This window comes from Mustelus asterias, chromosome 17, assembly GCF_964213995.1.
Source record: "Mustelus asterias chromosome 17, sMusAst1.hap1.1, whole genome shotgun sequence".
Classification (NCBI taxonomy): domain Eukaryota; kingdom Metazoa; phylum Chordata; class Chondrichthyes; order Carcharhiniformes; family Triakidae; genus Mustelus; species Mustelus asterias.
Window position 1 is genome coordinate 6,129,398 of NC_135817.1, and position 14,649 is coordinate 6,144,046.

Sequence of the window (14,649 nt, forward strand, 5' to 3'; positions counted from 1 at the left end):
CAGAGCATGTGGTGCACAATGAGCAGAGTGTCAGAAAATGATTCAAGAAAGTTAACTGGTGAATAGGATCAGTTTATTCGGATATACACTGGTATTGGCAGTACTATGTGAGGGTCAGACTATATACTAAAGCAGGCATTTCCAATATCTAGAACACTTCCATATGGCCATTTACTAAGCAGAGAACTGTGCTGCTAAATTTTATGCTGCAGCAATCCTCCCCCCTCTTAAATAGAGGTGGGCTTCCTTAGATGATTCTAACATTAGAAAATGGGATAGGGAGCAGAGTTGGAGATTTGGCCCATTCTGCTATTTGCAAGTGACAGCAGCTTCTTCTTTGCAATTCCAATTGTCTGCTCCACCTCTGCAACTCACATGTGTCACCAGTTTTAAAATAGGGGAGGAAATTAAGTTACTTCACTGTCATTTTTTGTTTCATTATTTTAATATTTCACTTACCTTGCTTCAATTAGATGGGAACCAAATACAAATAGCAGAGATGTACTGCTGAGTTCTTTATAATGTTTGTCTCCCTGTCAGTGATGTTTGTTAACACATCTGCCAGAATTCTTTTTAAAAGGACTCAATTAAAGCTAGAGCTTGCACTCCTGAACCTTCAGTTATAACAAAAAAATATTGCACAGGCACTTTGCAGATTTTTATTTACTATAAAAAAATTATAAAAACAGTACCTTAATCCATAATGTGCAGGACAAATAGATTTCTTGCTGAACAAATCATGAGTACAGACTTCTGCATGCTTTTAATCAGAAATATGGAGAGATATTGAACTCATGTACTGATTAACCATTAATGTTCAATGATAACTTATATCCATGGTTCTTCTGCATGGATGATGTTGAGCTGTTAATGTGAATAGTGTCCCAAGTTTTCACAGTCAGCTGTCACAAACAAAGCAATCCACCCCAATCATCTGAGTCATTAATACTGCCTGTTTAGAGGGCAATTTCAGAAACATTTACCACAAGCCCCATATTACAGCACAGATCTTACTTCATAATTTGTTCATTAAAATGTTTGAGACCTTCAGTAACATTTTATTTTAGTAGTCTGCATTTCAATTGTGAAGGCTAAAAGTCTTGCAAGTCTGAGGTATATAAGCCAAAGCTCAGTAGTGTGGCTTAATATTGCCTTTGTACAGTTTACCACATCATTACATCTTACTCTTATAGATATCAGCCTTGGTTCTGTGGTAGCACTTGAGCCTTTGGGTCAGAAGGTTGTGGGTCCATGATACCATGCACTTGATCAATTTAGGCTGGCACTGCATGCAGTACTTGAGTCTTTCAGGTGAAATGTTAAATTGACACTGTCAGCCCTCAGGTGGATGCAAAAGATCTTATGACCCTATTTAAAGGACATGATCAAATAAGTTCTCCCTACTAACACTTTAAATGGATGATCCAAACATTTATTTCATTACTGTTGGTGGGACTTTGCACTATGCAAAATGTCTGCCACATTCTCTGCACTACAATAGTACATTGGCTGCAAAATACATCAGGACATCCTGAGGTTATGAAAGGTGCTGTATAAATGCAAGAATTTCCTCATGTCTTATTGCAAACTTAAAGCATTTGTATCAATACCAGAACCAAAATTGATAGGCACATTGCTTGCAACTTGAAGATAATTCAACTACACACAAATTTGTTTCTAGTTTGTCATAAGTAAAATCTTATAAATAAAAACATTAATAAAATTGAAACTGCACACATTCTGTGCAAATGCTACATATTTGGGGTCATATTTTCCTCTTTTATGATTAGGGTGCTAATTGCCTTCATTTCATTGTTTTTTTTTACAGACCCAAATCAAAATGACAGGTTCACAGATGACTTCATTTAACATATAATTGTTACTAGACTTTAAAAAAAAATCACCAATCCGAACACAACAATGAGCCTTCCAGATCTCAATTAGGATTTAACCAATAGAAATGGCAAATATTTTGTACATCTAATTGTCGAATGTACAAAACTTGTTAAAGATAGTTTGACCAAAGTTGATGGAATCCCACTGCATTGACTGTCCTAATGAATGTAAGAAATGCAAAGAACATTTGGAACAGGGCAGACTCGAATTTATGCCATATACAAAAGGTGTGGTTGTACATCACAGACTCAACTACTGAACAGACACAACAGAAACAATACAACTCGAACACAGCATCAAGCTAAGAGTAGCATCCTTTTTTCATATGCAAATATCAGTAATGAATTTTAAAGTAGGTTGCTGCTTAACAGAGAATTACTGAGGATGTAGCAAGTGATGTTATATTAAAATAAACAGACTAATACAAATCATGAGACATGTCAAAGGAGGGAAGCACAAGTGAGTGGAGCTGAAGATTTAGGAGAGGTGAAGGTTGCTGATGACCTGTTAGTATACCCCACAGGTCTAGTGCACTGAATGCCATTGCACATAGCTACAGGATTCAGATTATTCCAGGGGTAGTTTTTGTAAACAAAGAGTAGCAGTAAAAATCAGAAGGAAAGTAAGATACTTGCATCAATTGTTGCTCTATTGTTCACTCACTTATTGTTGAACGTCACACAGAGAGGAAAATATGACCTTTAAAGCATACTGCTTCGCAAAATAATTTTCTAAAATGTCTTAAGAAACCCACTAACTGGAGGTTATAAAAAGAAAACAAAAACCCTGGTAAAACAAAATCTGTGAAAGAAAGGAACATAAATCCACCATGGCCAGAACTGATGAAGATTCAGCTGCAGAGGATCATACTCCTGTGCAGTGCAGATGCATTCCTGAGTCAGATGAGGAGGCTTAAGTCAGTTGTCCTCCCTTTTCACACCACTGTTCCCATCTTTCAGTTTCTGCTCTTGCATCTTGTTCCTTGTGGATGCTGTAGAGATATTAAGGAGACTGTCAGATTGAAATAATTTCATATTACTTAGACTAAAGAGACTGATCCAGTTTAGTATACTCACATATTGAGGAGTATTATAATACGAATAGAATTTATGATCTTAAGTTTTACAACAAGCATTTTATACCTAGATGGGGATCACATCCATTCACACAGTTTAAAAACTTTCAGAATGTGTGCCTTGTTTAATGGCTGTTGATATCTGTTATATTGTTCTGTCTGACTAGGTGACCAACAAAGGCACTCTGGACCTGATAAATTATTTTACAGATTTATTTATCTCTTGGAGAAGCAAAATAAGTTCAACCTGAACTCTCTTGTCATTTTGACTCTTCAAGTAACTTTTTTGATAATTTCTCTTTATGCATTTTAGTTAAATAACTTCAAAGTCTCTCCTGTTGACATCAATTTCTCAATCTTGCAGATACTCAAATGCAACTCAAATAACAATTGGGAAGAGATAAATAGAGCCGGGGAATAAAATCGAATGGACTAGATATAGTTGGGGATACCTTAGGCAAAATAAAACCACAGGAGAATGACTAATGTTAAAGCAATAAAATATTTCAAATGCACGCACTGCGATCCACTGAGAAATATTTGAGGGGAAGCAATAATAGAAACCTGTGTTGTGACTGGACAAAATAGAAAACAAGCAAGTTGGTATACAATATATACATACATTTAGATAGGTAGCTGGGGGATTGGAAATATAAAGTTGCGGAAAGTTAGGTGTAGTGGCAATAATGGTTAAAGAAGTAATACATGTTGCATAGAGAGATGATGTAGAGAAAAAAGGAGTACTGACAGGGAAGGGGGTCAGAGATTAAATGTTTATAAAATGAGTTGTTTTAGTGATAGGGTGGTATTACCTCCAAATTATTGGAAGGAAATTTATAGTCAAATCAGAGGAATCAGCAGCCATAATAAAATACTTGTTTGAGGAGACTTTAATTATCCACTTATCGACTTGGGCAGATGAAGAATAAATGGAGGAAAGGGAATGAAATGTTTAATGAATGTAGGACACTTTCCTCAAGCAGTGCAGTGGACCTATGGGGAAAGAGTTTGTTCAATTGGTTATGATTATTAAGTTTAAAGTTTATTTATTAATCACAAGTAGGCTTACATTCACACTGCAATGAAGTTACTGTGAAAACCCCTTGTCGCCACACTCTGGCGCCTGTTTGGGTACACTAAAGGAGAACTTAGCACAGCCAATGCACCTAACCAGCATGTCTTTGGACTGTGGGTGCAAACCAGAACACCCGGAGGAAACCCACGCAGACACGGGGAGAATGTGCTAACTCCACACAAACAGTGATCCAAGCCAGGAATCGAACCCAGGTCCCAGTGCGAACCACTGTGCCACCCCATGATAAAGCAGATGAGACAGATGAGTTAAATGTGGACAAACACTTCTAGAGTAATGACCACAATACGACGAACTTTAAGGTCCAACTTGTGAGGAGGATAATCAGTAGATTTTAAAAGGAACAGCATTTATCAATAATAAGAAAAATGAAGTGGGCCAGTAAATGCAATTATGACTATTCGCTTGTATGAAAGGTAAAATTACTGGTTGGGTCAAATAACCTGTATCCCTGTTGTAATTCCTTTGCATATAATCTGGTGGTCAGTTCTGTACGTACATGGGGTCACATTAAATGGTATTCAGCAACAATACAACCACTCTTTGACCTCTATTCTATCCCTCTGATATGACAAACCACATTAGTTCTTAACTGCAGTGTTAGTGAATGATTGCTTTTTGAATTATCCACAGTAATACCAAGCATGATTAAATTAAATGTGTGATTATTCTGTGACAAATAAAATATTTAATGAAATAAACAATACCTGGATAATCAATAGCACAATCTTAACAAGTGGTTATGATTAATCACATGACTGTATGAGAGTTAATTCTGAGCAATGTTAGCATAGGCCCTGGTGAGAGTATACAGTATTACTAAATGACTACAGGATTGGAAAACCCTTGTATTTTTTTTATTCATGGGATATGAGAGTCACTGGCGAGGACAACATTTCTGACAAGATTTAAGAGTCAACCACATTGCATCACATTTAGGCCAGACCAGGAAAGGACAACAGATTTCCTTCCCCAAAGGATATTAATGAACCAGATGGGTTTTTTACGACAATTGACAATGGTTTCATGGTCATTATTAGACTTTTAATTCCAGCATTTTATTGAATTCAAATTTTACCATCTGTCACAGTGCGATTTGAACCCAAGTCCCCAGAGCATTATCCTGGGTCTCTGGATTACGAGTCCAGTACCACTGCCTCTCCTGTCGGGCATGTTTGGGCATCTACTGTGAATTGACAGGATCACATGCAAACACATTGTAATTTGCTTACAGTATCACTGAGTGGGAACAAGCCAATTTCCTGAGGCTGGAAGGGACAGTAATCGCAGGAGTTTAGTCAAATTATTCTTCCTTTTATTGTTGAACAGCTCAATCCACCTTCCTGGGAATATAACCGTTGCCAGTTTTATATGCATCACCAACTATTCTGAGGTAAGGAGCAGTCACTGACTCACACTTCTTGACGCACAAGATAATTTATTGGGCTGGAAGGAAAGACTGAACAGGATGAGGCTCCTTTCTCCATAAGATTGAGGAGGACCCAATAGAGGCCTTTAAAATTATGAAGGAGTTTGATAGAATAGTCGCAAAAAGGATATTTCCATTAAATATAGGGGTCATAAATGTAAGACAGCCACTAATAAATCCTATAAGGAATTCAATAATGTCTTATTGGTGAGAATGTGAATATGTATTGAAAAGAAATCTAGATAAGTACATGAGTGTTAGTGTACCAATCAGATACCTCAAGGTGTATTAAGAAGCCAGACAGTTTTTCTATTTCGGCATTAGTATGAGGATAAAATGTTTCACTCCAGATGTGATTCTATTGACAACTAGGGAGCTTTTATCAAAACAAACTTTATTTAACAATAGAGTTTAACTATAACAAATGAATTCACTTAAAATTTAACACTTGAACAATACTCAAACATGACAAAATACAATTCTTAACTGCTAACAATTCCTATGAGTTCCAATTCAAACAATTTCCTCATACAGACTTAAGACCCCTCTTCGAAATCAGTTAGCAAACAACAGTTATTTGCTAACTGTCCTGGAGCTTTCTGAATATCGAGAGAGAGAGAGAGAGAGAAAGGCTTTTCAGAAAGAGAAAGCCACCTCTTTTAAATTGCTCCGGTCAACAAAGAACAAAGAAAATTACAGCATAGGAACAGGCCCTCCGGCCCTCCAAGCCTGCACCGACCATGCTGCCCGACTTAACTAAAACCCCTACCCTTCCAGGGACCATATCCCTCTATTCCTATCCTATTCATGTATTTGTCAAGACGCCCCTTAAAAGTCACTAACGTATCCGCTTCCACTACCTCCCCTGGCAATGAGTTCCAGGCACCCACTACTCTCTGTGTAAAAAATCTGCCTTGTACATCTCCTTTAAACCTTGTCCCTCGCACCTTAAACCTATGCCCCTAGTAATTGACTCTTCCACCCTGGGAAAAAGCTTTTGACTATCCACTCTGTCCATGCCTCTCATAATCTTGTAGACTTCTATCAGGTCTCCCCGCAACCTCCGTCGCTCCAGTGAGAACAAACCAAGTTTCTCCAACCTCTCCTCATAGCTAATGCCCTCCATACCAGGCAACATCCTGGTAAATCTTTTCTGTACCCTCTCCAAAGCCTACACATCCTTCTGGTAGTGTGGCGACCAGAATTGAACACTATATTTCAAGTGTGGCCTAACTAATGTTCTATAAAGCTGCAACATGACTTGCCAATTTTTAAACGCAATACCCCGGCCGATGAAGGCAAGCATGCCGTATGCCTTCTTGACTACCTTCTCCACCTGCATTGCCACTTTCCGTGACCTGTGTACTGTACACCCAGATCCCATTGCCTATCAATACTCTTAAGGGTTCTGCCATTTACTGTATATTTCCTATCTGTATTAGACCTTCCAAAATGCATTACCTCACATTTGTCCGGATTAAACTCCATCTGCCATCTCTCTGCCCAAGTCTCCAACTGATCTATATCCTGCTGTATCCTCTGATGGTCCTCATCGCTATCCGCAAATCCACCAACCTTTGTGTCATCCGCAAACTTACTAATCAATCCAGTTGCATTTTCCTCCAAATCATTTATATATATTACAAACAGCAAAGGTCCCAGCACTGATCCCTGAGGAACACCACTTGTCACAGCCCTCCATTCAGAAACGCACCCTTCCACTGCTCCCTCTGTCTTCTTTGATCGAGCCAGTTTTGTATCCACATTGCCAGCTCACCTCTGATCCCATGCGACTTCACCTTCTGCACCAGTCTGCCATGAGGGACCTTGTCAAAGGCCTTACTGAAGTCCATGTAGACAACATCCACTGCCCTACCCTCATCAATCATTTTCGTCACTTCCTTGAAAAACTCGCTCATGTTCGTGAGACACGACCTCCCCTTCACAAAACCATGTTGCCTCTCACTAATACGTCCACTTATTTCCAAGTGGGAATAAATCCTGTCTCGAAGAATCCTCTCCAATAATTTCCCTACCACTGATGTAAGGCTCACCGGCCTGTAATTACCTGGATTATTCTTGCTACCCTTCTTAAACAAAGGAACAACATTGGCTATTCTCCAATCCTCTGGGACCTCCCCTGTAGTCATGATGTGGAGATGCCAGCATTGGACTGGGGTAAACACAGTAAGAAGTCTAACAACACCAGGTTAAAGTCCAACAGGTTTATAAACCTGTTGGACTTTAACCTGGTGTTGTTAGACTTCTTACTGTGTGTACCTCCCCTGTAGCCAGTGAGGATACAAAGATTTTTATCAAGGCCCCAGCAATTTCCTCCCTTGACTCTCAGTATTCTGGGGTATATCCCATCAGACCCTGGGGACTTGTCTACCTTAATGTTTCTCAAGGACCCCAATACCACCTCCTTTTTGATCTCAACATGACTCAAACTATCTACACATCCTTTCCCAGACTCATCATCCACCAAGTCCTTCTCTTTGGTGAATACGCAAAATAGAACAAAGAACAGTACAGCACAGGAAACAGGCCCTTTCGCCCTCCAAGCCTGTGCCGCTCATTGGTCCAACCAGACCATTTGTTTGTATGCCTCCATTCCCAGACTGCTCATGTGACTATCCAGGTAAGTCTTAAACGATGCCAGCGTGTCTGCCTCCACCACCCTACTGGGCAGCGCATTCCAAGCCCCCACCACTCTCTGTGTAAAAAACGTCCCTCTGATATCTGAATTATACCTCGCCCCTCTCACCTTGAGCCCGTGACCCCTCGTGATCGTCACCTCCGACCTGGGAAAAAGCTTCCCACTGTTCACCCTATCTATGCCCTTCATAATTTTGTACACCTCTATTAGGTCTCCCCTTATTCTCCATCTTTCCAGGGAGAACAACCCCAGTTTACCCAATCTCTCCTCATAGCTAAGACCCTCCATACCAGGCAACATCCTGGTAAACCTTCTCTGCACTCTCTCTAAAGCCTCCATGTCCTTCTGGTAGTGTGGCGACCAGAACTGGACGCAGTACTCCAAATGTGGCCTAACCAGCATTCTATACAGCTGCAACATCATACTCCAGCTTTTATACTCTATACCCCGTCCTATAAAGGCAAGCATACCATATGCCTTCTTCACCACCTTCTCCACCTGTGTTGCCACCTTCAAGGATTTGTGGACTTGCACACCTAGGTCCCTCTGTGTTTCTATACTCTTGATGGCTCTGCCATTTATTGTATAACTCCCCCCTACATTAGTTCTTCCAAAATGCATCACTTCGCATTTCATAGAAACCCTACAGTGTAGAAAGAGGCCATTCGGCCCATCGAGTCTACATCGACCACAATCCCACCCAGGCCCTACCCCCATATCCCTACATATTTAGCCGCTAATCCCTCTAACCTACCCATCTCAAGACACTAAGGGACAATTTTAGCACGGCCAATCAACCTAACCCACACATCTTTGGACTGTGGGAGGAAACCGGAGCACCCGGAGGAAACCCACACAGACACGAGGAGAATGTGGAAACTCCACACAGACAGTGACCCAAGCCGGGAATCGAACCCAGGTCCCTGGAGCTGTGAAGCAGCAGTGCTAACCGCTGTGCTACCGTGCCGCCCTGGATTATCTGGATTAAATTTATCTGGATTAAGTTCCATCTGCCATTTCTCCACCCAATTTTCCAGCCTATCTATATCCTGCTGTATTGTCCAACAATGTTCATCGCTATCCGCAAGTCCAGCCATCTTCGTGTCATCCGCAAACTTGCTGATAACACCAGTTACACCTTCTTCCAAATCATTTATATATATCACAAATAGCAGAGGTCCCAGTACAGAGCCCTACGGAACACCACTGGTCACAAACCTCCAGCCGGAAAAAGACCCTTCGATTGTTACCCTCTGTCTCCTGTGGCCAAGCCAGTTTTCTACCCATCTAGCCACCTCTCCTTGTATCCCATGAGCCTTAACCTTCTTAACCAACTTGCCATGAGGGACTTTGTCAAATGCCTTACTGAAATCCATATAGACGACATCCACGGCCCTTCCTTGGTCAACCATTTTTGTCACTTCCTCAAAAAACTTCACCAATTTTGTAAGGCACGACCTCCCTCTTACAAAACCATGCTGTCTGTCACTAATGAGATTGTTCTGTTCTAAATGCGCATACATCCTGTCTCTAAGAATCCTCTCCAACAACTTCCCTACCACGGACGTCAAGCTCACTGGTCTATAATTTCCCGGGTTATCCCTGCTACCCTTCTTAAATAACGGGACCACATTCGCTATCCTCCAATCCTCAGGGACCTCACCTGTGTCCAATGAAGAGACAAAGATTTCCATCAGAGCCCAGCAATTACATCTCTTGTCTCCCTAAGCAGTCTAGGATAGATGCCATCAGGCCCTGGGGATTTGACAGTTTTAATGTTACCTAAAAAACCTAACACTTCCTCCCTTGTAACGGAGATTCTCTCTAACGGGTCAACACCTCCCTCTGAGACACTCCCAGTCAACAAGTCCCTCTCCTTTGTGAATACCGATGCAAAGTATTCATTTAGGATCTCCCCTAGTCCCTTGGGTTCTAAGCATAATTCCCCTCCTTTGTCCCTGAGAGGTCCGACTTTTTCCCTGACAACTCTTTTGTTCCTAACATATGAATAAAATGCTCATTTAATACTCATTTTACTCATTTAATACCTCGCCCATTTCCTCTGGCTCCACGCATAGATTCCCTCCTTTGTCCTTGAGTGGGCCAACCCTCTCCCTGGCTCTCTTGCTCTTTATATACGTATAAAAAGCTTTGGGATTTTCCTTAATCCTGCTGGCCAAAGCTTTTTCATGACCCCTTTTAGCCCTTCTTACTCCTTGCTTAAGTTTCTTTCTACTTTCCTTGTATTCCACACTTGCTTCGTGTGTTCCCAACCTCCTAGCTTTGACAAATGCTTCCTTTTTCTCTTTGACTAGGCTCATAATATCAAGAGCAACTTGAAACTAAAACACTATCTTTCCTGCAAGCTTAGCTCCTCCCATTAACCACATGACAATCAAACTAATTAAAACCCTACTCTGAAACCCCAAAGGAAACCCAAGTAACCAAGATGCACTAGCTCTGTTTAAACAAACACTTCCTTAGCTAAAACCAGTCATTATCCTACATTCTCAACATTTGAGCTACCTGCTGCCCAGACAAATTGGTACCTTGTAAAACCAAGCTGACTTACAAACATACCCCTTACAAGAAACATGATTAAAATACATCATCACAATGAGGGAGAAAGGAATAGAAGAATGTGCTGAACGAATAATGTTAGGTAAATTGAATAAGAATAAGCTCATGTGGAGGAGTTTGGTAGAATAATCTGCTTCTCTGCAATCTATTTTTAAACCAGCTTACATAACAGGTGTGGCTGTGATTTTTAGCATCAATTTACTATCATGCAGAGTATATTTGAGATGCTAATTCAGATTATGGGCATGTCCATTTATAAAGTCTGACAAGGACTTAATGTCAATAGATTGAAAATCATGAATAAAACAGCAAATGGACCAATTATAAGTGGCAGGGAGGGTTGATCCAATTAATTAGCTTTACTAGCTAATTATCCTCCTATCAATTTGATTATTTGCACACTCAGATTGATGTTTAATCTACAATGGTGATATAAGTTATGATGGGAGTCTCTTCTAAAACAATTTAGTGAGTCAAAGTGAGTTTGCACTCCAGTCTCCTGGAGCATGCGAGTCGATGTGGGATTGAAAGATTTCCACTCTTTATTGATACAGTTTATAGTTTGATATATTTTCCTGGCAGGGTTGCAGCAGTTCACGCCAACAAAATAAGAAATAGGCAGAGTCCCTCAACCCTGCTCTACCATTCATTACAATCATAGCTGATCTTCTGCCTCAATTCATTTTTCACCTGCTCCCCATACTCCTCAATTCCCAAAACCAAAAATCTTTCTATCTCAGTCTTAAATATTCTGAATAATAAAGCATCCGCAAGCCTCTGGAATAAAAAATACCAAAGATTCACAACCCTTTGAGTGAAGTTTCTCCTCTTAGAGTCATAGAGGTTTACAGCATGGAAACAGGCCCTTCGGACCAACTTGTCCATGCCGCCCTTTCTTTTTTAAAACCCCTAAGCTAATCCCAACTGCCCGCATTTGGCCCATATCCCTCTATACCCATCGTACCCATGTAAGTATCTAAATGCTTTTTAAAAGACAAAATTGTAACCACCTCTATTACTACCTCTGGAAGCTTGTTCCAGACACTCACCACCCTCAATGTGAAAAAATTGGCCCTCTGGACACTTTTGTATCTCTCCCCTTAAACCTATGCCCTCTAGTTTTAGACTCCCTTATCTTTGGGAAAAGATATTGACTATTTTGCTGATCTGTGCCACTCATTATTTTATAGACTTCTATAAGATCACCCCTCAGCCTCCTATGCTCCAGAGAAAAAAGTCCCAGTCTATTCAGCCTCTCCTTATAACTCAATCCATCAAGTCGCGGTAGCATCCTAGTAAATCTTTTCTGCACTCTTTCTAGTTCAATAATATCCTTTCTATAATAGGGTGACCAGAATTGCACACAGTATTCCAAGTGTGGCCTTACCAATGTCTTGTACAACTTCAACAAGACATTCCAACTCCTGTATTCAATGTTCTGACCGATGAAACCAAGCATGCCGAATGCCTTCTTCACCACTCTGTCCACCTGTGACTCCATTTTCAAGGAGTTATGAACATGTACCCCTAGATCTCTTTGTTCTATAACTCTCCTCAACGCCCTACCATTAACTGAGTAAGCCCTGCCCTGGTTCAATCTACCAAAATGCATCACCTCGCATTTGTCTAAATTAAACTCCATCCGCCATTCGTCAGCCTACTGGCCCAATTGATCAAGATCCCGTTGCAATTGGAGATAAACTTTCTTCACTGTCCACTATGCCACCAATCTTAGTGTCATCTGCAGATTTACTAACCATGCCTCCTATATTCTCATCCAAATCATTAATATAAATGACAAATAACAATGGACCCAGCACTGATCCCCGAGGCACACTGCTGGTCACAGGCCTCCAATTTGAAAAACAACTCTCTACAACCACCCTCTGGCTTCAGTCAAGAAGAAGTTTAACAACACCAGGTTAAAGTCCAACAGGTTTATTTGTGACTTTTGCTACCAAATAAACCTGTTGGACTTTAACCTGGTGTTGTTAAACTTCTTACTGTGTTTACCCCAGTCCAACGCCGGCATCTCCACATTCAGTCAGGAAGCCAATTTTGTATCCATTTAGATACCTCACCCTGGATCCCGTGAGATTTAGCCTTATGCAACAACCTACCATGCGGTACCTTGTCAAAGGCCTTGCTAAAGTCCATGTAGACAACATCAACTGCACTGCCCTCATCTACCTTCTTGGTTACCCCTTCAAAAAACTCAATCAAATTTGTGAGACATGATTTTCCATTCACAAAGCCATGCTGCCTCTCCCTAATCAGTCCTTGCGTCTCTAAATTCCTGTAGATCCTGTCTCTAAAAATACTTTCCAACAATTTACCCACCATAGATGTAAGGCTCTTCTCAGTCCTAAATAGCTGACAGCTTATCCCAAGTGTTCCTCAGTTATGGGAATAACATTGGGTGTCTAGCCTGGCAAGCCCCTTTAAAATCTAATACGTTTCATAAAGGAAAATTATCACTCGTTCTTCTAAACATCAGTTTAGGCCAAATGTATTCGGTCTCTCATCATAGCACAACCCTGTCACCCCAAGAACCAGTCTAGTGAACATTCACGACGAAACCTCCAAGACAAATATATTCTTACTTAGAAATGCAGAACAAAAGAGTGCACAGTATTCCAGGTGTGATCTCACCAAAACCTTATACAATTGTTGCAAAACTTCCTAATTCTTGTACTGATTGTGGCCAACATGCCACTTCTCCAAATTGCTGAAACTGCATATTAAATTCCTGTGTTCCTTATACAGAGAAACATAGGTGTACTCGTACCTGAGCATTTACAAACTTCACACATTCTAAAAAATATTCTGCTTTACTCACTATCAAAGTAAACAACTTTGCACTTCTCTGAATTATACTCTGCCACTTTTCTTGCTTACTCACTAAACCCGTCTTTGTAGCTTTTTTGTGCCCTCCTCTCATTTTCCATTCCCACCCAGCTTAAACTGTCAGAAACCTTGGATAAATTTACCCCTTTTGTCTAAGTTATTAATATAGATTGGAAATGGCTGAGGGGCCAGCATCGATCCTTGCTGCCTTCCACTAGTTATATCCTGTCCACATGAATATACTACGCTAATCCCTACTCCCTGTCTGTTAACGAACCATCCATCCATCCAAGCTAATATATTACTCTCAAGTCTATAAGCCTTTATCTTGCATATTAACCTTTGGTGTGACACCTTATTGAATGCTGGTGAGTTTGTGAAGCAGTGGAATTATGAAGCTCTGGTTTCTTTTCTGCACCCTTTGTTGTCCAAATCACCCATGTCTAAAACTGGAGTACTGAGGCACCAGCTTTTTAATAAGACAGCAGAATCCAGTTATCATACCTGATTTAGTTAATAACCTAAATGTTTACTGTGACTGATTATCAGTATGGGTGATCCACAATGTCCACTGAATCGTCAGCTCAGCCTCTTCTCAGATTCTCCTCTGATGAATGATAAGGGTGATAATACTTTTCATTTTGACCCAAAACTGATACTCTGAACATTTGGTAGCTGTGAGGTGCTAATGGATATCTGCCTCAATAATTCTGGCTTTCGGTTGAAAATTAATGGAAAATAAAGCACTTAAGGCAGTTTTACACAGCAGCCTGAATGTTGGGAGTGTGTCGGAATAGTGTAATAATGTATTTACATGTTTGGTTTGTGTAGTGGGCTTCACTGGGGAGATAGAACAAAATCAGAAAGTTACAGACCATTTGCTTTTTAGGGGTAGGAAAGACAAATTCCATTGCTAACAGATCAAATAACAAAACATCTCGAGACTAAGCATATAAAAACAAATTCAGCATGGAATTAGAAAGTTGTGTCATGTTTGAGCAAACGTAATGAATTCATTGAAGAAGTAACAAATTGTGGCATACATGAACTTTCATAGAAACATTGAAAAT

The 14,649-nt window shown here is 40.4% G+C and overlaps 2 protein-coding genes across 11 annotated transcripts in view; one reads left to right on the top strand and one right to left on the bottom strand.

The window, feature by feature from the left end:
- The window catches only part of LOC144506293 (RCC1 and BTB domain-containing protein 2-like), a 109,962-nt gene that overhangs the window by 64,008 nt on the left and 31,305 nt on the right, over positions 1-14,649 (top strand). Inside the window, exon 12 of one of the 10 annotated variants that reach the window (XM_078232209.1) lies at positions 1,829-4,781. The exons of 5 other annotated variants lie outside the window; for them this stretch is intronic. In XM_078232209.1, coding sequence (XP_078088335.1) covers positions 1,829-1,876 — 48 coding nt within the window. In that variant the 3' untranslated portion in view covers positions 1,877-4,781. Of the gene's footprint in view, positions 1-1,828; positions 4,782-14,649 lie in introns of those variants that run through there. 4 more of the 10 variants (XM_078232212.1, XM_078232198.1, XM_078232202.1 and 1 more) reach the window with 4 other exon arrangements.
- Positions 1,896-14,649, bottom strand: part of rb1 (retinoblastoma 1) — a 248,621-nt gene continuing 235,867 nt past the window's right edge. Inside the window, exon 27 of the mRNA XM_078232189.1 lies at positions 1,896-2,887. Within this exon, the coding sequence (XP_078088315.1) occupies positions 2,814-2,887 (74 nt within the window). The 3' untranslated portion in view covers positions 1,896-2,813. The remainder of the gene's footprint in view (positions 2,888-14,649) is intronic.